The 25,033-nt window shown below is 37.3% G+C and overlaps 1 protein-coding gene across 4 annotated transcripts in view; it reads left to right on the top strand.

Annotated features, from left to right (window-relative positions):
- PGR (progesterone receptor) overlaps nt 1–25,033 on the top strand; it is a 47,982-nt gene that overhangs the window by 7,066 nt on the left and 15,883 nt on the right. For 3 of the 4 annotated variants that reach the window (XM_075081832.1, XM_075081841.1, XM_075081850.1), the window contains exons 3-5: nt 11,058–11,174; nt 19,089–19,391; nt 20,779–20,923. In XM_075081832.1, coding sequence (XP_074937933.1) covers nt 11,058–11,174; nt 19,089–19,391; nt 20,779–20,923 — 565 coding nt within the window. The remainder of the gene's footprint in view (nt 1–11,057; nt 11,175–19,088; nt 19,392–20,778; nt 20,924–25,033) is intronic. The other variant, XM_075081855.1, reaches the window with a different exon arrangement.

Here is a 25,033-nt window from a genome sequence, read left to right as displayed (position 1 = left end):
AATACATCATATTACAGCAGATGGGTCAGAAGCTAACTCTTGGTTTGTTTAAATACCTGGGATGCTATTACAAGATGGATATAATGATTATACAGCAGATTAATCTAGTTTTAATATGTGTTTTAAGTTCAGAGTAACAGTACTGTACAGATAATAGCATCAGGGAGCAAGCTTAACCATATGTAGGAACTAACACCTAACAAAGTGTGAATTTTTCTTCTCTCTGAGACCTGAATTAGACAACTCAGCCTGACAGAAAGTAGGGTTTCCACAAGAGTTTTCACTGTCTGTGGGGAGGTACTTGTGGAGGAAAGTGGAGCAATTAAAGACAAGCTATGTCTACACAGCAAGTAGGCTGACACGTGACTTCAGTGAAACTTTCTGACTCATGGGCTGCATTAAAAGGAGCATGGCCAGCAGGTCAAGAGAGGTTATCCTCCCCCTCTACTCTGCCCTAGTGAGGCCTCATCTGGAGTATTGTGCCCAGTTTTGGGCACCCCAGTTTAAGACAGACAGGGAACTGCTTGAGCAAGTCCAGCAGAGAGATACCAAGATGATCAGGGGACTGGAGCATCAACCTTATGAGGAAAGGCTGAGGGACCTGGGTTTGTTCAGCCTGGAGAAGAGAAGACTGAGGGGGGATTTCATCAATACCTATAAATACCTAAAGGGGGGGTGTCAGGACGATGGGACTAGGCTCTTTTCAATAGTGCCCAATGACAGGACAAGGGGCAATGGGCACAGATTGAAACGCGGTAAGTTCCACCTCAATATGAGAAACAACTTCTTTCCTGTGAGGGTGCCAGAGCAGTGGAACAGGCTGCCCAGGGAGGCTGTGGAGTGTCCTTCTCTGGAGACATTCAAACCCACCTGGACATGTTCATGTGCCCCCTGCTCTGGGTGTGCCTGCTCACGCAGGGGGGTTGGACAAGGTGATCTCCAGAGGTCCCCTCCAACCCCTACCATTCTGTGATTCTGTGATTTTATGTACAGGAAATTTTGTGATGAGTGTGATTTACTATGTAAGTAGTGAAATACTATGCATAAGGAAAATTGCTGGACTGAACAGTTGTGCTTTTCCATAGATTAAAAATCTGAAATGGCACAGTGTGCCAAATATTTAAAAAACGCCAACCCCTAACAGAAAATCCTCTTTGAAAACAGACTGAAGTGCAGTACTATCAAGAGCCTTTCGGCTGTGAAATTGCTAAAGCAGGTGTAAAAAGTTCCTCGTTCTCATAACTCTGCAGGAATTTCCAATTTTTAATCCAACTTTCCAGGCTGGATCTTGGGATCAGAATTTGGTGCAGCGTGTATTGTAAACCCGATGGTGATGAAAGTTTCGTGAAGTAGAAAACATGCAAACATATAAAGCATACATACAGCAAGTCCAGAGATGAAAATGCTTTTTACTTAATATGACATTTAATATTATTAAAGTTCTTTCATTTTGCTCATGACCAAAATGTGTTAATGTACAGTAAACTAAGAGTATTTCCAAATTCAAATGTACGAAGTTACTTCCTTGAGGTCCTCAAATTCAAGTGGGAAATGTAACTTTTGTGAGAACAAAGAATTTGCATCATAAAAAGGGAAAGAAGGAAATCTGTACTGATACATAATTGTATATCTTCATCATACTTCTGACTTCAAACGCATTTGTTGTTCAGCTATTTGACAAACATGAATTTGATTAATTGATTCAAATGAGGCACAATAACTGAGTGAGCTAAGATTGCATTCGTTTTGGTACTTTGGCTGTTGTGCCAATGCTGGGCGTCCTACTGCCCTCTGTTGTGACTTGTTACTGTTTTCCTGGTAGATGTGGCTCAGACCATAATCAGCTGCAGAAATGTGAATTACTAAAATATTTGGCTTAACTTTGTGTAGTATTTTAGAATCCCTATTGAATATTATGTTAAACATATTTTCAGGTGGAATAGAAACTATTTCAGGCAGTGTAAAACTGCAGGCTTTAAAGAGCATCAGCAACTGACTGCTTGGTGTTGCTGGATACTCCTCTGTTCTAACTTCAGATTTGCACAATGTGAATAACCTGAGCTGCTCATCTTAAGTTCACTTTACAGTGAATGGAGAGAAACAGGAACTTTTAGGAAGTAATTAATTGACATATTTTAGATGCCTACTTGGGATGACAATAACAATACTCTTAACACGAACTGTTTCTCGGCACTGATTATAAAGGAGTGTCAGGTGAGAATGTACACTGTCTACATTTGGTGAGGTGGATTCCACCCCTATCACCAAAGTAGCTAACACATTTCTGTACTATTTAAAAGGAATAAAATAAGCATATAAAATACTTACGTTATTGTAAGGATTATATATAAATGTAATACATATAAAAATATATATATAATAATATAGATATAAACAATACTAATTTTAAGTATTGAAATACTTATAAATCATGTAATATAAGTATATAAAATGTAAGTATTTATACTCAAACTGTAATCTGCTAAAAACAGATTTAGGTTTGATGGTGTCTGTTTCCTTAAGTTGTGCATCTGTGGCACAGAGCTGGTGGTGTACTAATAAGAGGTGGTTCTTTAGAAACTACTGAATGGAAAGACTTAACAAACGGTCATTTGTGTGTTACAATCTGCCATTATGTGTAGTGATATATGGCTCCACTTCAGAGGTTTCCTGGTTATGCCTAGTCACAACTCCTGCATTTTCACAAGTGGCTGTTGCTTAACGTCAGTTAACATCTGAGCACATATCAACAACCTGGTATCTTTTCTAGTTAAAACGTAGAAAGAGTTACATGCAGGCATTGAGATCCGGGAGGATAATATCCTATTCTTGTCCAACTGTTACGATACCATCTACCCTTTTCCTCAAAGACAACATTTTATGTGGGATTTGTTGCACCAAGCTGTAGGCATTTACAATGTGGACAACCATATTTTGGCCAATTACTTTAAACATGCAGTAGGCTATTAAAGAACCAAAATTTAGACATTTACTCAAGACATGTTGCATCCTAAAGTCCCTGTTTTTTTCTCATACCCAAGAAGGGAGTGTATGCTACTTGTTTTGCTGGATGTCAACAGTTTAGAATCTAGTTAGTGAAATTAATCCCTTCTTTATGTTTTTTTTAGCAGTTTGTTGTCCATTGGGTATGTCGATCAACAGGCAGCAATATCTCGGTTTTTTGCACGTTGCCTTTTTCTGCTACTCATGTTTCTGGTTTTTCTACCTTTATTACTCTTGGAATGAGTGAGTGACCTTATCCCACCAGTCCAGTTGTAGGACAAGTCAAAGAGTAAGAGGAAAATATATATTAAAAAATTAATCGTGACAATGAGCTGTAATACTTTCACTAAAATCAGAATGATGGTATGACTGAAATACAAATATAATGCTTCTTATGTTGGTAGAAGAATGCAACACTCAGGGATAGTAACAGCAAATGGTACTTTAATGACATAGACCCCTGAAATTAATTAGAGTGCTTTTAAAGTAGGTTTTGTGTTCATATCCTATGGTCTATATTTATGATAGACACCTTACTAACAAAAAAGCTGACAGTTCCATCATTTTACGTATTTATACCAGTGATGTAGTTCATTAATTAAAAATGGTGACCAAGGAGCAATTGTGACACAGTGCCATAAAAAGAACTGGAAATACTGACTTGTAGAAGCCAGCATTTCCTGAAAGGTATTAGCTGTGGAAAATTTTTACTGTTATCAGTTTCTGTATTTAGACTCAAAGGCTTTATGTCTTTCAAGATGTTGCAGTGGTAAGCAATCTAAACAAACCAACTGAAAATATGAAAGAGTAATCCTGAATTTGCAGTTCATGATCGTTTCTATGAAATAGGACTTAATTTTGCTTCATTTTGGTTTTCTGTTGTGATTTTTTTTTTCTTGTTGGAAATGTCAGAGCAGGCACAGAAATTAAAAAGATTGAAAAACAGGATTGTAACTTTTAGCTTTGACCAGAAATGAATGAAAACAAGATAGCTATGTTTAATTGTTCCGTTTTGTAGACATCGTAAAAACAATGTGCTCAGGTTGCTGTCTGGAGAAGTGATTTTGGAAGGAAAAAGACAATGGTGTTGCAGCATTCACAGCAAAAGGCAGGAAGATTTTGAGAACAGGATACAAGAGAAGGAAAGAGTCAGTCAAAGATGTTGCAAACATTGGAAGTGGTTTGTTGAAGAGAAGGAAAGCAGTATAAGCTATATGGTGATTTGAAAACGCTGCTTCCCTTCTAGAGAAACTAGGTTTTTTTGGCCCACTTAACAAAAAAACCTGACAGAAGACTGTAAGATTACATGCTTAAAACCAGCAGACAGTGGAGTGGAAGAATACCAGAAGTTTGTGAATCTGTTCACCAAAGCAAAATACACTGTAAAAAACGTACTAGGTTTGACTTAGGAATGAACATTTTCTGGTTTTGCATTCTTTTTGAACAAAACATCTTTACTCAACCCCTTTTTTCATCACATGTAATTAAGGCAAAGGAATTAAAGACTAGCTTCACAAAGATGAAGGATTTAGTAGTACCTGCTATAATCACAAACCCCATCACTGAGTACGTAGACAAGGTAAAGCAATCAGCCAGGGTACAAGAGCAATGTCCATCATCTCCAGTGCCTGCAGTGAGTCAAACCACCTTTCTCTCCTTGCAGCCCTGGCTGCCAGGCTCTTGGATGACTTAGGATGCAATCATTCCTTATTGTTTTCACTTTGAATTATATTATTATGAAGAAAGGAATTCCACATTATTTCAGCTAGAAGAAGATTCCAGGATGGAATATATTCATACTCTGTTAATCCACTCTTTGTCCTCTTTGGTCTATTGAATCCTAAATTCTTTGCTGTGAAGCAGATTGACATCAGTAGTAGGTCTTTAAACCAGTATGGACACCTATATAGACACCTGCTTAAGAGTTGGGAAATGAAAATTTTTATTTCAGTGAGCAAAGGGGGAAATTGAAAGCAAGTCCCCCACTAACTACCGGGCTTTTTATAAAAGGATTATGCATGGCAAGGTCAGTTGCGGATGTGGTTTTTTGTTAAGTGGTTAGAGTCTTAAGTCTCACTTAAGTGACTTTTTTTTTTTATTTTTATAGAAAATGTTAACACAGAAGTGAAATTGGGGTTAAATAATGAAAAAACATTATTTGAGGTGTGTGGAATCTTGGACATTTTAATGGCCCGTAATGGCATACAGTGACACGAAGGGTGTATTTTCAGTATTACAAACTGTGTAGTATAGATTCCTAGTTCTCCAAGATCAAAGCTCATAAACCCACATAGTGAGAGGCAAATTCAGCCCACATTTGCTATTTTGCACATTGAAACAGTGTAAATAGAAGCATGGTTGATTTAGATCAGAACAAAGGTCAAGTTAGCTGTGTTTTCCCTTTTTGATGATGAACTAGGCTAGGCTGTTTGCCTAGTTACGGAAAACCTGACTGTCAGAGCAAGTACAGTTTAATTTTTACCCTAATAGTTGTCTTAGCTTCCAGAAGTCAAAGTTTTACTAAAAAGCCAGATTTGCACCATTATGTTTACTGCAGGTATGTAGGTGAACCTATTTTCCATTTTGTTTATTTTGAAACCATGTTTATTATCAGCTTCCACAAGAACCCGACAAGAAGTTCCAAATTTAGTTACGTTAAAAGAGCTATTCCTTTATTTTTTTAAACCTATTGAGTTAACTAGTACTTTTGAAAAATATTATAAAAGGTAAAGCATATTGGTAGTAAATTATTGAGCAAAAATTAGAGGCTAGCTCTCAGGAAGAAAAAAGTTGGCTTTGGAAAATATCTGGCAATAAAATAATTTACAAAGAGATGCAATAAATATCTGCAGTCTTTAGACAGCAATCTAAAACTAGACTAAATAAAACACTGTATGTTTTGCAAGGAACAGTCCTATGGTGGTGGGGATAGGATGATTTTATAAGAAAGCATTGCCAGTTAAGAGTGATAGAGGGAGGCAAAACCACATATGGGAGAGAGAAAAAAGATTTTTTAAAGTACTTTCATTTGCAGACAGGAGGAACTGAGAGTTTGCAAACAAGCACTTTGCTTTTGCGCAGGGTGGCAGCAGTTTAGCCCAGATGCACGTACACAAATAACTGATTGCTTGCATCTGATACCCCTGGTGCAGATAAAGCCTTACATTTTTGATATTTTGCACATTTGCAAAATCTTTGCAACTTATTAGTTTACTCGAGTGATTTTAAGTGACTTACAGCATGCTGCGTGCTGCTTCCGGCAGTATTTGGATTGAAATTTCTCAGTGCTGGAATATGGTCTGTGCAGCTTTACTGATAGCAAAACCTGTGATTGTATTTGTGTGAGTGGACCATTGGCACTTTAACCACTTCCCGATATAAACCTGCTAGTATAGAAACAGTCATTAGTCATAGTACTTAAAAATGTATTTGCCTGTTGCATTAGGACTTCCACCTTTACTAACGCAAATGGACTTTGGTGGAGGTTAAGAAAAATGCTATCCTACAAGAATCTGGAACATATGAGTAACAGCTGAAATTGTCTGTATTTTCCCCATATTCTCCATCAAATCTAGGTCGCAAGCTGATATGTTGATCTGTTGAGAGCGAGCTATAATGTGCACTTTCAAAAGGTGAAAAGTAAACATGTATAGGAAACTTAACATTGGGTGAAGACTTCTGAGAAAATGGCAGTTGCCAGATTAATATTTTTGTAAGAAACACAAATAACAATCTTTACTTTCTGACCTGTGCTCTAGTGATTAGGCTAATATCATCGTTTTTTTCTGTGTGTGGGTTGTTTTTTTTTTTCCTGGTTATAATGGCAGTAGTCACGTAAAACTATGGGGACTGGAGCATCTCCCTTATGAGGAAAGGCTGAAAGACTTGGGTTTGCTCAGCCTGGATAAAAGAAGACGGGGGAATCTCATCTGTGCTTCGAATTATCTAAAGAGTGGGTGTCAAGAGGATGGGGCCAGACTCTTTTCAGTGGTGCCCCATGACAGGACAAGGGCAATGGGCACAAGCTGGAACACAGGAAGTCCCACTGAAACATGAGAAAAATCTTCTTTCCTGTGAGGGTGCCAGAGCAGTGGAACAGGCTGCCCGGGGAGGCTGTGGGATCTCTTTCCCTGGAGACATTCAAACCCCACCTGGATGCGTTCCTGTGCCCCCTGCTCTGGGTGTCCCTGCTCAAGCAGGGGGGTCGGACAAGATGATCTCTAGAGGTCTCTTTCAACCCCCACCATTCTGTGATTCTGTGAAAAGATACCAAATGACAAGCTACTAGCTGAACAGGAATTTTATCTTGACAAGGGGTCTTTGGATACTTCATTAGTACATGCATTTAGTATAACTGCAGTGCTCACATATTGAAAAAATATAGATGAGCCTAAAGAATGAGATGCAGCAAATGTATTTTCAAATAAATGTTTTAGCATCCCATGAAAATGTTCCAGAAAGCTTCATCTAACTGTTGTCCCAAAATTTTGAATTTAGCAAATATCTGACATGTTTTCTGTTTCTTATGCAAGCTGTCCTTCAGATGGTTGCTGCCACTTAGATATTAATGTCAAGCAAGTAGCATTTTCTCAGAACCCAGCTCTGCACAATGGTGGAAATGGTTTCAGACGAGAACATTGACTCAGATGTATCTATAGATATGAGATTAAATCAGATGACTGAGATAATAAAAAAATCCCTGACAGATGAGACTATGAAAAATACTATACAATTGAACCTTAGGTGTTTTCCAAATACCTTGCAGTTAAATCAGAATGAATGGAATACACTTTGGGACGGGAGGTCTTGGGGAGAGATTGGATAGAGGCAAGCAGAGTGGAAAACTCAGCTGTGATTCAAGCTGAGGATACGACTGTGACGTTTTATAGTCTTGAAAACAAGGAAGTGGTTGACAGTAAGAATTAAGAAATGCTTGATCTTTTATCACCATAATCTCATGCAAGAGTTGGGTTGGCAGGGTTTTGGCTTTTTCTTGCTTCTTTTTTTTTTTTGTTTGCTAGTATCATGGAAGCTTTATGGAAGAAATAAACTAGGTGATGACATAGTAAAGATTAGGTCATTGGCCATTATCAGATTTTTAAATACAATTAATGACATAAATGGGAATTAAATAATAGTCACTTTTTGAAGATTAAAGCAAATTCTTACAGTGTCTAAATTCCAATAACAGATTTCATTTCTTCCATCGTATGCACTGGACAGAGAGATTCTGCCTAATCTTAAACTCTAGAACATATGAACATCAAATAGTAGTTTTCAAAATTGTGATTAATTTACAATTTGTTTTGCAAATGTGAAAAAAAATTGTTCAGTCTTGGGTTTGTGAGTTGTTACCTAATGATGAAGTAATTAATGCATTTTCAGCTGAAGTGGAAGTTGGATCTACTGATAAGCGCTAAGTTTTGAAGAGGTTTTTAACAGGTGTAGCTGAACTTAAATGTGTAGCTGTAAATTGCAGCCTTGATTTGTAATGCTTAGTTTTAGATGCATAATATTTAAACAGCATTATATGAGTAATACAGGCTCTTTATATGTGTATCAGTATAAATCAAGCTATTAATTTCTGTTTTTCCAGATAATTTCCTGTTCCAGCAGGAACAGTGTTGCCATTACTGCTTCTACCCTATCTCCTTAGCCTCCTCTAGCAGTTAGAGCACACACTTGGCTGTTGAGTACGCAAATCAAATACTGATGTCAAGAGTGATTTCTAAATACTGAGATCATTCTAGAATGTATAAACAGTGTTCTATGAGTGCTTGAAGAATACTATTTCATGATACGGCATTGGCTTTGGCAGATCAGCATTTTTCTGTGTCATTATAGGGGGAAAAGTACAATTTGAATGCCTGTAGCATCTTGAGCTGCTTGTGAGCATTTACTGCCATACTGGAAATACATAGCCCATTTTTTTAGTTTTGCAATGGACATGGGTTATACGGACTCAGACCATGTTGTGTACACTCAAGCAATTCCCTAGAAAAGAGGTCCAGAAGAGATACCTTTCAGGGACCAAAGAAAACGCCCCAAACCAAGACACCGACAAACAAAACGTATGTGTAAGCGTTCCTTTGTAAATTAACTGTGTATTAAAACATCAGAATGCCGTAGTGCAGAGACAATCTGATGTTTCATAGGTATTAGTTAAACTAGCAGTTTTAAAACTGTTGTTGGTTGTCAAAAGACTGAATGCTTTTGTGGCTAATTAAGGCAAAGCAAGACAACGAGAAACTGCAAATAATCCCAAGTAAGGCGTGTTCAAAATAAGTCTTTTATGTCTTGGTCTGCTGCCAAAAGCAAGAGAGATTTTTATTCATTCAGTTACTTTAGGTAATGTTTCCTGTAAGAAGGAATCTGGGATTAGAATTAATGGGAGAAAGTAAATGAGAATTTCTTCTGATTTACTGCATTACTAAATACTTTTTAAATGCCAGGCAATGTGTGAGGCAACTCTTTTTATTTACCCATTGTTTTCTAAAAAAACCCAAAGGTACTGTTATAAATTTCAGCCAATCAGGTGTCTTTTACTAAAACCAAACAAGTTATTCTTAGAAGTATGGGTAAGAAGTAAATCAGTTAGCTAAAAAAATGTTAGCACAGAAATAAATACATTGTTTCACATGGTTTAGCACTAGCTCTGTTCTTTTGTTAGAATAGAATGTTTTTCCTTCTCCTGTATTTTCATCTGAGGATTCATTTTCAGTTTGTCTTTATTCTGTGGACTAAAGTTATTGGTGAACAGTTACTCCTTTTACCACATGTAGAGAGAGGACAGAATAGGGTTATAAAGAAAGCTGAATAACAGTGTCTGAGTAGAGTAATCATCTCAGATTTTTTTGCTTCTGGTGACATCAGATGGTTAACTCAGAGTGATACTGATACAGAAATCAGTGAAAATTTAAAAGGTTTGGTATTGATGTCTGTTACATTTGGAGGTCCACGTCTACAATATTCCATGAAGAAAGTATCCATGATATTGGTACTTCTCTAGTTTGTCCATATTTTTTTGATCCGTTTTGTTGCTCTCAGAATAAATACTTTTTTTGTTGTTTTATTTTCATGCTTTTATGCTAGGTACTAGTAAGAAACTGAAAATACAGAAATGTGTAGAGGATGATGTGCACAAACAGGCAGGATTTTAAAGTTAAACCTTCTAGGGTAAATCTGGGCTTAATGTGAAAAATAGCTTTAATTTCTTCTTACTTATGTACTTACTTAGCTTTGTTTACTTAAAATCAATCACAGAAATTATCAATATTATTCTAAAGCAAAAAAGTACACTTTTTTCATTCTCTTCAAGTGAATTTTGGAAGTATTCAAGTTTGTTCAAAAGAATGTCAATGTCAGCTGAATTTAATTTTTTGTTCTGCTGGAAGCTAATTTCATGAAAAAGATTCCATTTTAATATAGTAATGACAGACTCTTCCTAACTGAGTCCTTCAGAATTAAACAATAAAATAAGAGCTAAACTAAACCAAAAAGTTACAGCTTTCATCTATTTGTCCTTTTTAGCTGCGTTGGCTGCAGCTCTTCAGCTGGTATTTCAGCAGGTCTGGTACAAAATTGCTTCTCCATCAGAGGTAGCTTATTCTGCTTAAAGGGCTCTTTTTTGCACTGCCCCAACTTTTTCGTTCAGTTTTCTGTTGGAAACTCCACATCAATCAAAGTGAAATTTACTGAAGTTCTTTAAAATCAGGAGCAATAACTTAAAAATGAGTTTGAAAGAAATGAATTGGTCTGTCCTCATGCTGATTTACTTACAAAACATTAATAGCAAATAATTCAAGCAGTTCATACTGTCTGCTAATTATTTTGGAATTTCCTAGATGGTGAGTTTCACTCTTAAACAGGCCAAATAAATTATTATATCGAAATAGGAACATGATTATTTGAAAATTAGCATAAAATGAAGGAATCCTTTAACAGTTCAAGTATACTTTTTTGAATCCTCTGTTATTTTTGGAACATTTATGCATAGAAATAGTTTTTTCATGACAGAAAACATAGTATTAAACCTGTTTTTCTCTTGCCTACAGGGCAGCACAACTATTTATGTGCTGGAAGAAATGACTGCATAGTTGATAAAATTCGTAGGAAGAACTGTCCAGCATGTCGCTTGAGGAAGTGCTGTCAAGCCGGTATGGTCCTGGGAGGTGAGCTGCTTTTCAAATCTGATTCAGTAAAATAGGCAGTCAAGAACACTGACTTCAATCTGTTGAGTTTAAAAAACATTGCTTTGACACTGTAAAGGAAATAACCACATTAAAATGTTATTTTTGGAAGAATTACCTGATATTTTAAAATTCCTTGTAATTTTTCTTTAATGAGTCTGGAAATCCTGAAACAAAATAACCTTTCTGTAGGAATCTCTCTCTCCTACAGTGTACCCTATACTGATTTTCTTGCGAGGGCAGGAGTAGTGTCTTTGGTGTGTTCTTATTAATAATTTTGGACCAGAAGATTTGATTTAGGTAAAAAAGAAGCTAATTGAAATTGACACTAAATCAAGAATCAGTACTATCCCCTTCTCTTTTCTGTGTGTTCTCCATCACTGCTTTAAGTACATGTCAACAAAATTATATCCTTCTGCTCTACCGAAGAGGACCAGGCAGTGGTTGCACCAGCATTACAAACTTTGCATACTAGATGCTGTGAATTCCCATCTTTGTCTTAGTTCTTGCTGTAACACTTTTTTTTTTTTTATGTAACATTAGTAAAAATTGAGCCCTACGCCTTTGAAAACCTACAGGGAGAAAGTGGTGCGGGGTCAGGTAGTCACATGGCAAGGTTTGCTGGGCTAACATGTGGGAACGATGCATACTTTTCCTGTTTTTTTTTTTCATATTTTTCATGAGAACTTAGTTATATAAAGTTTTGGATCAGCATAAAGTTTGAAAATACATAGCTAATGCTATAAGAAAATGGCTATGTAAATACGATGGAAAGAATATCTTCCTAATGGAAATAAAAAAAGGACAAAAACCTAATTTCTTTCTAATACAATTTATTTTAGTGCATCAAACATCTCTCTCTCTGTGCATTTTATATGTTTTTTATCCCTGAAGGATGAGCTGGCATTATATACTGTGCATAATTTCATTATCTTGCTAATCTGTGTTCATTCATAAGTTAAAGCATGTATGTAATTTTCAGACTGACATTTTGATTGCACAGCTGTGTGCTTTCAGCTCCTGTAATATTGTACAGAGTTGGAGTATTCTGCACACATGGCTGCTGTCATTCTTACAGTTCATACTTTTACCAGTGACATAAATCAGTAGCTCCCAACCATTGAGGAGCTGTTGCTGGCTCTTGGTGCTTCATCCTCTGTAAGCGACAGTGCTGCAGCTCCCCCGAACAGCCAGCGGGATGAGAGGAGGGAGAGGCGACGCTGCGGAATGGGCTGTGTTCTGTATTGTACCCCTGAAGCTCCCTAGACCTTCAGCGCTGCTCCTGCTTTGAGTCGTCTTCTCCAAACTGCATTCCTCTCACCCCACAGCACTGGAGACAGAGTCTGAGAGCCATCAATCTAATTGTTGTTTCTGTCTCTCCCTCCTTCCTGCACCTTGGTCAGTCAGTGCTGCCTCTCAGTAAAAAAAATGGAGCTGACAAGTATGTTGGTGTCACTGGACTGGGGGAAGAGGGACGAAAGGAAGAGAACTTATCTTTCGGATCCTTCTCAGAGAAGCGCGGTGTTTAGAGCTGGGGTAGGAACGCATTAGAGAAACAGTATTACTACAGAGGCAGACTTTTCACCCTGAACCTGAAGGATTGTTTGCCCAGGTTGACAGAAGAGTCCCACAGGTTTGGAAAGGGAGAAGACCAAGGAGGCAGGGGTCCAGAGTGGGCTGTGGAAAACGTGGTAAGAATGGAGACTTGGGAAAGGAGGAAGTGGCAGATACAATGTCTGTCTTGTAAATTTTGGGACAACTTGTAAGGTTTAAACAACTTGATCTATGAGAGATGTCCCTGCCTATAGCAGGGGGTTGGACTAAATGAAGTTTAAAGGTCCCTTTCAACCCAAACTATTCCATTATTCTAACTGGTGTAAATTAATACAGGTAAAAATTAATTCCTGGCTGTGAGTTTTGCACAGCCAAGAGTTTGATGATGATCTAACCTGAGTTTTCACCAATAACTAAACTCCAAGTATTTCAACATCACAAGCAGAAGAGTATGTGATGACTCACTAGCATCACCTAGTCCTTTCGCTTCAGCATTGTTCTGCATAGTAATTCTACATAGGAAAAGTAGCCAGAAGGCTTGGCTTCATTCATTTTGCATACATTTATGGATGCTAATTTTCCTAGTGTTTTTTAACATATACATCTTGCACTGGGTGTAGGTACCTAAACCAGAAGAAGTTGGATGCTTTTGCTAGCAGTATTTATGAGACAGTATGTCCTCATTAGTTTGTCCACATATGAGAATGTTGTGTCCTCATACTTAAATCAAAACTTGAGGATAAAGGTGATCTGACTCTTAGGTCTTTGCCATCATGTATGAATAGAGTAAAAAATTCCTTTTTCTCTTTGGATCACCTTTTTTCTCAGCTAGTACTAAGCAAGTGTGAATAGTTTTTTGTATTTAGAGCTAGGTTGTTCTATCTAGCCAGTTTGTGGTGGTGTTTAGCCCTTTTCCATATCTACCTAATCAAAGCTGTCTTCCACTTTTTGAGCAGACTGTTCCAGTCTAGTTCTTCTGTTTCTCAGAGGAGCATGGGATCTCATCAGATCTCTGCCCTGATACACCCACCTATCCTGTCTTCTGGAAAGAAGTGATCTGGCAGCAAATAGGAGGAAGAAGAAAACATTGAGGCAATGGAAAAAAGGAAATATCAAATGGAGCTAGGGCTGTGGCATCTCTAGTTTTTTCTTAGCTGCATCAGGTTGTGTGTAGTATTTCAGGTGCTCTTAGTGATGTCAACAGTTCTGGGGGGATTAGGAAGCTGATTATTCTATGTGGATTGAAATTGAGCACTTAATACTTTCAGTAGGGGAAGAAAAGACAAATGCAAGCAAAAAAAAAAACCCAACAAAACTAGAGTGAGATTATATTATTTGTAAATGAGGATTTAAAATTCAAAACAACAGTAAGACTCAAGATAGACTGTATAACCATAATGCTCCTTCTACTGTTACTGTCATCTTTCTTACTTTTGCTCTTCTGCCATTTCTTACACTTCCTTTATTGTATCACATGAGCAGTATTTCCTAACCATGACTTGTTGTGCTATATATGGGATGCTACTGAGCTTAGATAATTTTCCCCAGAACCTAAGTGTCTGTAAGCAAATCTCTAATTCATGGAACAAATTACATACCTGGATACATCCTTGAATATTTGTAATGAATCAGAATTGTCAATACTTTAAATCTTTTCCTGTGTTTATAGACTATTATGTTTTAAGATTTTTGGTGCATTTTCTGGTTTCTGCCATTCAGAACTTACATAGATACACTTTTGTTCTTTTACTCCTGCTATTTAGTTTCTTAATGCTAGTCTTCAGTTACTAAACACAGACCTCCAATATCGCTTAATTAAAGTGAGAAAGACTAAGGTGTTACAGGATGTTAACTATAAGTTCCTAAAGATTCTTATTATAGTAATTAACTTACTGCTGGGAGAAGTACACTTATCTTCCACTGGATGTTACTGAGTGGCAACCATATAGATAGAGAATAATATTATATTACATGGGCAACAGTTCCATTTTCCAACCCTAATTTCAATGCAGTTAAATGAACCTGAATTGTTTTAAAATAAATTGTAGTCAGTTGTAAGCAAATTATAGGATAGAAACAAATAGCTTTAGTAACTGATTTCACTATGTGGACTGTTTCTTCTTTATTAATATACACAAAGAAAGTATCAATGAAAACATATATTTCATAATTCCTTAAATACCGTTCTCTGAGGGAGTGTTAATAGTCTCTGAGTTTTATCATCTCATAACTGGACATGTTAATCTATCCTCTTTCTAATCTTCTATCTAATATGATAGCAGATAGCTGTCCTGGAATAAACAAATACCCAGCTCTCTTATTTCCTGTCAGTGTATCTAATTTTCCCAGGCTGACTATCACAGATACCTTGTTCCGCTGTATTGGTAAATTAGAGTTTTCTTCATTGTTTCAGTCAGCTTTCAGTCCACATTGCAATGATACACCGAGAAAAATCTGAATTAATTTTCCAGGTAATATTTTCTGAGGTAGCATCAAAGGGTTTATTAAAATCAAGATGTATTACTTCTGCTTTGCTGCTTTGTTCCTTTATTTTGTATACACCCTCCTAAGGTGTACACAGCTTGTTCTTCTACACAAAACTTTAGAGCATAGTGACCTTAAAGTCAGAGCCATAGTGTTCTGTCAAGAATAATAAATCATTGACATTTTTCACCTGATTACAGGGTATGGAGAAGGATAGTGAGATGTTAGACTTTTACTAGTAGCCCAGCCATTTTAATATGAAATGTCTACTATCGGTAATGATTGTTTGGCAATATGGTTCTCTATACCTAGTTAAAGGAATATTAAAATAGAGAACATATTTTGTATATGTATTAAGGAGAAAATAATAACATATTTGATGATGAGAATAAGTAGATTTTATTTTTTAAATTTCTTCATGTTTTCTAGGTACATGTAGCACACAAACACTACACATGCTGTTTTTGGTAATTGAGGGTAAGGGAACTGTGAGTACTAAGAAACTGCTTGAGTGGTTGGCTATCTTAAAACTAATGAAAACGTTACAGTGAAAAGGTGCACTGTCTAAATATGCACAGACACGTTTTAATACTAAGATGAATACTTGTCAGAGCAGATTAGTATTAATATGATAATTAATCGTATAATTAGTATTATAGGACTAAGTGGAGACATTTGTTTATCTTACAGCAGGAAATTATCTGGATATTTTTGTAAGCAGCAATTAAAAGCAATTAAGCTATTGTCACATTTCTGTTGTTTTCCATATGTCCTTAAGAGTTTGCATGAATTTGACGTGGTCTCTGTGTGGTAGATGGGAAAGTTTACTGTGAGTTATTACTAGTCACCTCTCCAGTAGATAGGTAACAAGTGGAGTTGCTTTACTGGTGGCTGTTAAGCAACATAATTAGAAATAAACACATAAGAAATTCTGCAAGCCAGTGTGAAATTCTGATACGTTTAATCACTTGGAAACATGGGTACTTATTAACTACTAACATTTCCATGTGATAAGCACTCTGTTTGGTTTCTTTCTTTACTTGTTCTCTGAACTGTAAAAGTATCTGAAGCCATTATTTGAGAAAATACCTGAAATCATTATTTATGAACTATCAAATGCATTGTTCCTTCTGTTTCCCTTCATGCCTAAACAATAGTTAGTGGGAAATTCCCAGCATGTTTAGGACTATGTATAGCCTTGTTGTGATAGAAATTGGCCCTAGGTCTCTGGCCATAATATATTGTCTATTCTTTTGGTGGTTTTTTTTGGTTCAGCTGTTACATAAGGTGTAAGTTTGTGTTTCGTTCTTTACTAAGGAGTCACTCATCAGAAATATTTGTATTAGTATCACAAATGATACAAATGATACTAATATCACAAATGAGCATAAGGTTGTTGGAGCACTCGATACTAAGCTAATTAAAGCCACAGTTAAGTTAGTGGGAGTATGACTCCTGACTTCATCGGATGATGAGTGTTACTGAAGAGCCCATCACTCATATTTATACTGTCAATGAAGTGTGTTTCTTGAAATTTTGTTTAGTATACTCCCTTTGGATTTCAAATACTTCCTTAGTTTAAGTTGAAGTCTTGCACTCTTGTGCACAGCTTTTTTGTTTGTAAAATGCATAAACATGCATATTTATGATGGGATAACACAAAATTACGTTCTTTAAAAAGCACATTTTGGCTTTTTAGATTGTGTTCCTCTGCTCAATCCTGTCTGGTTCACAAAAAAGAGGAATGATTCTCCCTCCAGTTATGCCAGTGTACATCAAGAATAATTTAAGTAATAGAGTTTGTTCTGTATAAAATATTTAGAAATAACGTAAGAAATCTTTCCACATTTGATTTATTCATCTTGCTTGAAATTATACTACCTGCGTACTAATGAATGGTTTGAAAAGGTCAGTTTAATTCTCTAAAGTGTATGTCTTAGGTCTTCCAAACTGGAGACACTGAATTTTCATAAAATTTGCTATCTTCTATCATAACAGAGCACCTGAATAAAATGGATTAGGCATGTTCCTCAGTAAAGCTATTTTTGTTTTAGTGTGTAGTTTGGAAGACAGGGACTTTCCAAGGAGGAAAGTAATAGATGAATCTGACTGTGCTAGCATCTCTCGATTCCTTGCATAAACAGCTGAGAAGGGATTCAGAGCATATGCTGAAGTTCAGCTGTGCTTCCCTACTCCAGCGTCCTAGGGCCTCTTTGGTGCACTGGCTGCATTCTGACAGTGCAGCACTACTTTTAACTAAAGTAAAAAGGCAGTAAGAGGTGGAGAAGTCTTTGTCCCCTTCCTTTAGGATGTGATAAGTTCCCTTGTAAATAAAAGTACCATTTCACTTGTAAATAAAAGTACCATTTTTCAAAAGACAATCTGATATGCATGTTATGAACTGGATTTTAATTCAACGAAATAGATGCATAATATTATGCTTCTATTACCTTTCACCTCCTGTACTTATAGAATGTTTTTTGCATATTGCCAATTTATAATGCAGTTTCTCAGTGATTCAGCAATTTGATAGGCGTGGTTTTTCTTTTCGTCCAGTGAAATTTGGTGCATCTCTTTTTCTATTGTCATTAAAGCATGCAACACCTCAACAAGTAACAATATTTATGTGATTTCTGAGTTTTGTTGGGGCAGAATCTTCTCCTTACTGTTTTCCGTAAGGCTGAAACATGTAAACTTTTTATTTTTCTTTGTTGGCAGAATTATGTACCCTTTGTTTGCAGTCACACTGCATCTCTCCTACTGCCCCACTGCCATCTAAATCAGACCATAAGTACCAGTATCTTTATTCTACTTTTTATTTGTTATGACACCCTTTTTTCACTAAGCAAACCTTGTTTGGCAGAACTGAGGAATTTAATGATCCAACAGGGGTTTTTTTCACCTTTGAGGGTCTATTTATAGTGCATATGTTCCATGCAGCCACCTCCACATGGATTTGCCTTTTTTAAAAAATGTGTAATATGTTGAGATGTTACTAAGGGCTATTGTCTTTCAGTCTCTGAAGGTTTGGTTTTCTGTGTCTATATGGTGCACCTCCAGACTGTTCCCATGAAAGAAATTTGAAGAGTTGCTACCTAGAGCTCCATGTGTTTGCATACAAGATGTAGTATCTGTGCTTATTTTAGGAAGGCAGTTCAACTATTAATTTTCTTTTTAGTCGGTGTTCTTCAAACCACTGCAGTATGGAAATAAGAATTGCAAATACTGAGAAAGAGAAATTATTCTCTAGAAAGGGAAGAGTTTTGTAAGTGTTGACACGTGGTTTTACAGTATTTGTTGGCTTCTCACTCATCCCCTGAATTCTGTTTTCTTCTGGTAAACGGAAAATATTACCATACGGATCATCAAAACAGAATTTAGCCATGGGATTGAAATGCCTTTGCAGGACTGGAGGAAAGGAATTTCTGTGTGCAGTAATTAATTACTAGCATTTTTGTTTCTGAATATTAGGGAGAAAAAAGAAACAGTATCCTTAATTAACATTGAATAGAAACTGGATTGTAGAGCCAGCTGGCCCAGCTGTCGGCATATGATAGAACAGTGGGAACTGAACCAGAAAACATTTTATGAGGTTACTGTAACCTAGAATTCATGGCAATAATTTTAATGGGTGGGTGCCATTCATCTCTTAGCGAAGGGAGGAGGTTATGGAGGGAGAAACTCTTAAGAATTTTCCATGATTATTTCTCTAATTATACAAATAGTCAAAAATAGAAAACTTATTCAGAAGACAGTTCTAGTTTCCATGTATAGATTAAAAGTGTAATCCAGCACTGGTGGAAAATATTAATGTTTCTAGTTAATTCTTTTTAACAGATCAACAATTTTCTTTTTCAGGTCGAAAATTTAAAAAGTTTAACAAAATTAAGGTTGTGAGAACATTAGATGTTGCACTCCAGCAGCCAGCAACCCTTCAAGATGAAAGCCAGTCTCTAACCCAAAGGCTGTCCTTTTCTCCAAATCAAGAAATACAGTTTATTCCCCCAATGATAAGTGTTCTACGAGGTATTGAGCCAGAAGTTGTCTATGCTGGTTATGACAATACAAAACCTGAAACACCAAGTTCCTTGCTGACCAGTCTAAATCAACTTTGTGAGAGGCAACTTCTTTGTGTAGTCAAGTGGTCTAAATTGCTACCAGGTAACAGCACTTCTTATATGTAGTGAATTGTAGTTAAGCAAATATGTCATAGGATGAGTAGTCAAAAGAGAATATTATTGTCTGCCTGTTAATTAGTTCTTAACAAATTCTAAAATTATTAACCTTCCACTTCATCAGATAACATATGCATCAATTTTAATAGGAGGGCACTCTTAAAGGAATGCATCTAAATATTTAGACTCACTCCAAAAAACAACAGAAGACCTGAGAGTTCCTGTATGTGATCATTAGAGCAGCTTTTCCACCCTAACCCCTCCTACTCTATTATTAATTCTTTTGGTATGAAAAAATGTTTATATTTCTTCATATTTTTTATTCTTATTACAGTGAATTTTTGTAAGCAACAGAGAAAAATTGTAATAAATAGCACCAGTTAGGGCTGAGCAGCTCAAAAATAGACTGGTAATAAGAAGTAACTGAATTTATGAAGATCCAAGACTGCGTTCCAAAAAAATCCCTGTTATGTATGTACATGTGCTGTATGGTCATAGGAGCCTGATCCTGGGATATATAAAAATCAATATATTGACCAGAAAGCCTGGAAATACGGTTTCATATGAGTGAGCCCAATTTGGCACTTCACTGCCGCAGAAAAGGGTAGTCCATATCACTGCTCTTCCCCATTGCAGCTTGCACTTGTCAGACCTCTTGGTTGAACTGATTCATCTCATTAAGTGAGAAGAAAACAAACATTTTTTTCTTACCCTCTGTAGTTTTCTGGTGGCTTCATGAGCTGAATCAGTTCACTGAGGGGTGGCATGAATGCCAGAGCTTGCTTCAAGGAGGTAGCGGGACCAGGTAATGAAGAACAGGACCACTGCTTTCAGTGGCAGGAAGCTGTTGGATTGATTGAGATACTCCGTAGCATTTTTTTAAAGTTGTCAAAGGAGCAACAGTTATCAAAGGCAAACACACAACTGAATACTCTTCTCTTTAGTTAAATGCAAGAAAGATATTAATATGTGGATGTTTATTGTATTACAGCTGTATCTCTTGTTAAGAACACTGAAGTCCAAGATATCTGTATTAAATAATGGTTACAATGATCATGTTACAAACTGTTGTATTTTTACCAAAGGAAAACAAGATGCATTCCTATCTCCTGAAATAGTCACTTCTGACTGCTAAAGATAATTTTGGTTTGATCATTTCAAAATATTGGATTGGAACAAAAAGACAAGGGGTTAACTATCAGAAGTGAGATAGCCAGTTATTGTACAGACTTCACAAACTTCTGAGGGCTACATCCCCAAAAGCACTTGTCTTTCTAGGTGTTCTCAGTAATATAGCTCAAAGTCGTAATCTCAGAACACCTACTCAATTGTTATCTACATGAGAATTATAGTCTTCTAACTTTTCATTTCAGGATTTCGGAATTTACATATTGATGATCAGATAACCCTCATCCAGTATTCCTGGATGAGTCTGATGGTTTTTGCAATGGGATGGAGATCATACAAACACGTCAGTGGTCAGATGTTGTATTTTGCACCAGATCTGATTCTAAATGAGTAAGTAGACTCTGCTGTTTCATAATATGAATGACGTCTTGAACTTACTTGTGTCAATGAGAAAGTGACTTCATTGAGGCCAAGGTTTCATTCATTACTTGTTCTGTTTCAAAATTAACAGCAGAGGAAAGTTCTCTCATCATATTAAGGTTCAGTAACTTTGGGAAGGGTTTTGTGGGAATCCCAAATATTCTGTTGACATGAGCAAACAAAAGGAGTTCAAATAATGTTTTAACTATCCAAGAGAAAAATAAATTAAAAAAAAAAAAAGAATTATGCTGTCAGAAGATTTACATGAATTCATCTGAATAAGCCAGGAGTTAATGTTTAACAAAAGAAACTGAGTGGGATTTTCACTGGTCCTTGTTATTTGGGTGGTTTTTGCAAATAGTTTGTATATAGTCTAAAATACTTGCGTTTTGACACATTCTGACAAAATTCTGCTTTTCTAAAGTACATTTATCGTTAGGAAATTGAAATAATTTAGCAAGAAGGAATTTTAAAATCAAGGATAAAATATGTGAGACCTCTCTTTTCTGTTTGGAGGAGCAATTGTTGACTTAGGTTTTCCTTCACTATGCTGATGAATTCAGATAATCTTAATTTCAGTCTTTGTTAGTTTTTCAGCTCTGCAAATTAATATTATAGATACTTTGTTTGTAATACATGGGAGGTTTCCAGGAACAGTAAAACATTATTTAATCTCCCTATTTATTTTTCCTTAATACATTTTTCTTAGTTATTTTTTTCTCAAAATCCTGAAAGAACTACTATGAAGTGAGATGAAAGTTAAATAGGTTTTCTTGCAAGACGTATCTCTTTATGAGGTGGATTTGCAGAAGTTCTAGGTACCTGAATTTAAAACCTATAGACATGCAGGTTCTTGCCAGTGAAGTTTTTTATAGAAAATATTCAGTGGAGCTGTCCCTGTAGCTCCTGACCTTTTCTCTTCCAGATGTCTGGAAATCACTGTGAGGTTTTAGAGTAATGAATTCTTTACTCTGCCATGTGTATTAATTATGCTCTACAAATTGAAATACTTTGAAGCGACGAGCCTGTGTTCTGTCCCAGCATAGTCTGTGATATATCTCTTGGTTACATTCAGAAGAAACACAGTGTGAGATGGCTTTAGGCAGTAATGCCATGTCTTGGGGTATTACCCTGTATGTGGACCACTGCTGCCACCTTGTGAGGAAGACTTCCTTCAAGAATAGGGTTGAGATTTATGAACACTGATTATAATCCCTCAGTGACAGCCTCTTGTTTGCAGCTCAAGACCATCTACATTGAGAAAGAGGTGGACAGCCAACATACCCTTCTCCTGGTTGTAGAACATCTCATCAGGGTCACATTAGAAACATGATAAACAAAGAGACATGAAAAGTAACTGGCACACTCAATCATAGCTGCAACTATTTATTGGGAAATAAGTTAGCTTTTAGATCAGTGAACTGTAAGCAACTTCCTTCTCTGCAATGATGTCTAAGATTGTACTTTCATGATCACTTTAAGAAAAGGTAAGTGGTGAGCAAAGCCAAAAATGTCAACTCCACCTGCCTCCCTGCCCTGGTCATGCATCCCCATGATTTTACTAAAGCTGGATCAAACACTATCTGACTGCACTGTCAAACAGATAAGGAAATGAAATGCTTGAGAAATACCCCAGAAAAAAGCCATTAATTAGCAGATGGAGGTGATCCCTGGTCTGAGTCACTGCATGGACATGCAGGCACTGATGCCAGAATAGCAGGAGTGCACACTTAGAGGTGGAAAGAGGTAATGGAAATTCCTTCTACAGGGACAGCACACACTTGAGTTGTTTCGAAATGACCATAAAACCACAATCCAAAGATTGTTTCACAGCCAGTCTGTCACTTAGTGAACCAAGTTGTAGTGCTCCTTGGGAATGATTTGTGTGGTAGCATCAGTTTCAGACCAAGAAGTGTTAATTTGACAATGATTTCATGAATTAGTATTAAAACCCTACAAGGATTAGCTGTTACTTATACTTTGCAGTGTCTGAAAATATGACTAAGAACAGCATTTAAGCATATCCTGAAAGCTGCTGTCACCCTTCATAGCTACCACTTAGGAATAGGACTACCGGAAAGGAATAGGATGGGAGATTTAAAGTAGCTATAGAAGTAGCTACTCCATTTATATCTAACAGATTAAATGTCTGTGTTTAAGTCATTGAAGAGCTGGTGCAAGATACCAGATGCTGAACAAAGCTGATTTTACACCTGGGGCATGGCAACCCTGGATGTACATACAGACTGGGGAACAAGAGGCTGGAGAGCAGCTCCCCAGAGAGGAACCTGGAGGTTCTGGTCGATGGCAAGTTGAACATGAGCCAACAGTGTGCCCTGGCAGCCAAGAGGGCCAACCGTGCCCCGGGGTGCATCGAGCTCTGCATTGCAGCTGGTCGAGGGAGGGGATTGTCCCGCTCTGCTCTGTGCTGGTGCAGCATCACCTTGAGTACTGTGTGCAGTTTTGGGCAGCACAGTACATTAAGGATATCAAGCTACGAGAGAGTGTCCGGAGGAGGGCCACGAAGTTGGTGAAGGGTTTAGAGGTGAGTCGTATGAGGAGCAGCTAAAGTCACTTGGTTTGTTCATCCTAGAGAAGAGGAGACTGAGGGCAGACCTCATCACTGTCTACAGCTTCCTCACAAGGGTAGAAGGAGGGGCAGGCTCTGATCTCTTCTCTCTGGTGACCAATGACAGGACCCGAGGGAATGGCAGGAAGATGTGCCGGGGTAGGTTTAGGTTGGATATTAGGAGAAGGTTCTTCCCCCAGAGGGTGGTGGAGCACTGGAACAGGCTCCCCATGGAGGTAGTCACAGCACCAAGCTGACAATATTCAAGAAGCACTTGGATGACACCCTCTGAGATATGGTGTGAATTTTGGGGTTGTCCTGTGCAGGGAAAGGATTTGGACTTGATCCTTGTGGGTCCCTTCCAACTCAGGCCATTCTATGATTCTGTGAAAGCTGAAATAATTTCATTTAATATAAAATAACACTTTAAATAAGAAGAAAAAAACTCAGTGCGTTGAGAGAAGTCTTTTATTCATGCAAAATATCTTCTGTTTTCATTGTTGACAGTACTATCTGCAGTGGGGTTGGAACACAGAATCACAGAATCACAGAATGGTGGGGGTTGGAAGGGACCTCTGGAGATCACCTTGCCCAACCCCCCCTGCTTGAGCAGGCACACCTAGAGCAGGGGGCACAGGAACGCATCCAGGTGGGTTTGAATGTCTCCAGGGAAGGAGACTCCACAGCCTCCCTGGGCAGCCTGTGCCGCTGCTCTGGCACCCGCACAGGAAAGGAGTTTTTTCTCATATTGAGGTGGAACTTCCTGTGTTCCATCTTGTGCCCATTGCCCCTTGTCCTGTCCTTGGGCACTAATGAAAAGAGCCTGGTCCCATCATCCTGACACTCACCCTTTAGGTATTTATAAGTATTGATGAAATCCCCCCCTCAGTCTTCTCTTCTCCGGGCTGAACAAACCCAGGTCTCTCAACCTTTCTTCAGAAGGGAGATGCTCCAGTCCCCTGATCTTGGTAGCTCTCGGCTGGACTTGCTCAAGCAGTTCTGCATTCTTCTTGAACTGGGGGGGGCCAAAACTGGACACAGTGCTCTAAATGTGGTCTCACTAGGGCTGAGTAGAGGGGGAACACTGATCTGAACTTCGTAAGGGGTACTGACAAAATTTAATCTTGTCCTTGTTGTATCTAATACTTCTAGATTGGAATGCAGCTTTGTAAAATGAGCCCATCTTACTGGATCTTCAGGTTAATGTACAATGAATTCAGTTTAGTTTACAAACTTTGAAATTATATTGTTGCAATAAATATATACAATAATATATGCTCAGTATACCAAAATCTCAAACAGAAAAGTAGGATTTAAGTGCTGCAAAAAACCAAACAGTTTTATATATTTCCGTGTGTGATTTGTCCTGTTTACTTCTGCAGGAGTTTAGATAAGGCTGTATTAATGTCTAAGTGTACTTAAATACTTTTTGTATATATTTACATTTAATATTTTAACTGTTTCTTTAATGGCATGAAATGCTACAAAATCATACTGTTGCTGTTAGCAGT

The sequence above is a fragment of the Phalacrocorax aristotelis genome, chromosome 1 (genome assembly GCF_949628215.1).
Source record: "Phalacrocorax aristotelis chromosome 1, bGulAri2.1, whole genome shotgun sequence".
In the NCBI taxonomy this organism is placed as follows: domain Eukaryota; kingdom Metazoa; phylum Chordata; class Aves; order Suliformes; family Phalacrocoracidae; genus Phalacrocorax; species Phalacrocorax aristotelis.
Note: the sequence above shows the minus strand (reverse complement) of the source record. Positions and strands in the feature narration are given on the sequence as shown.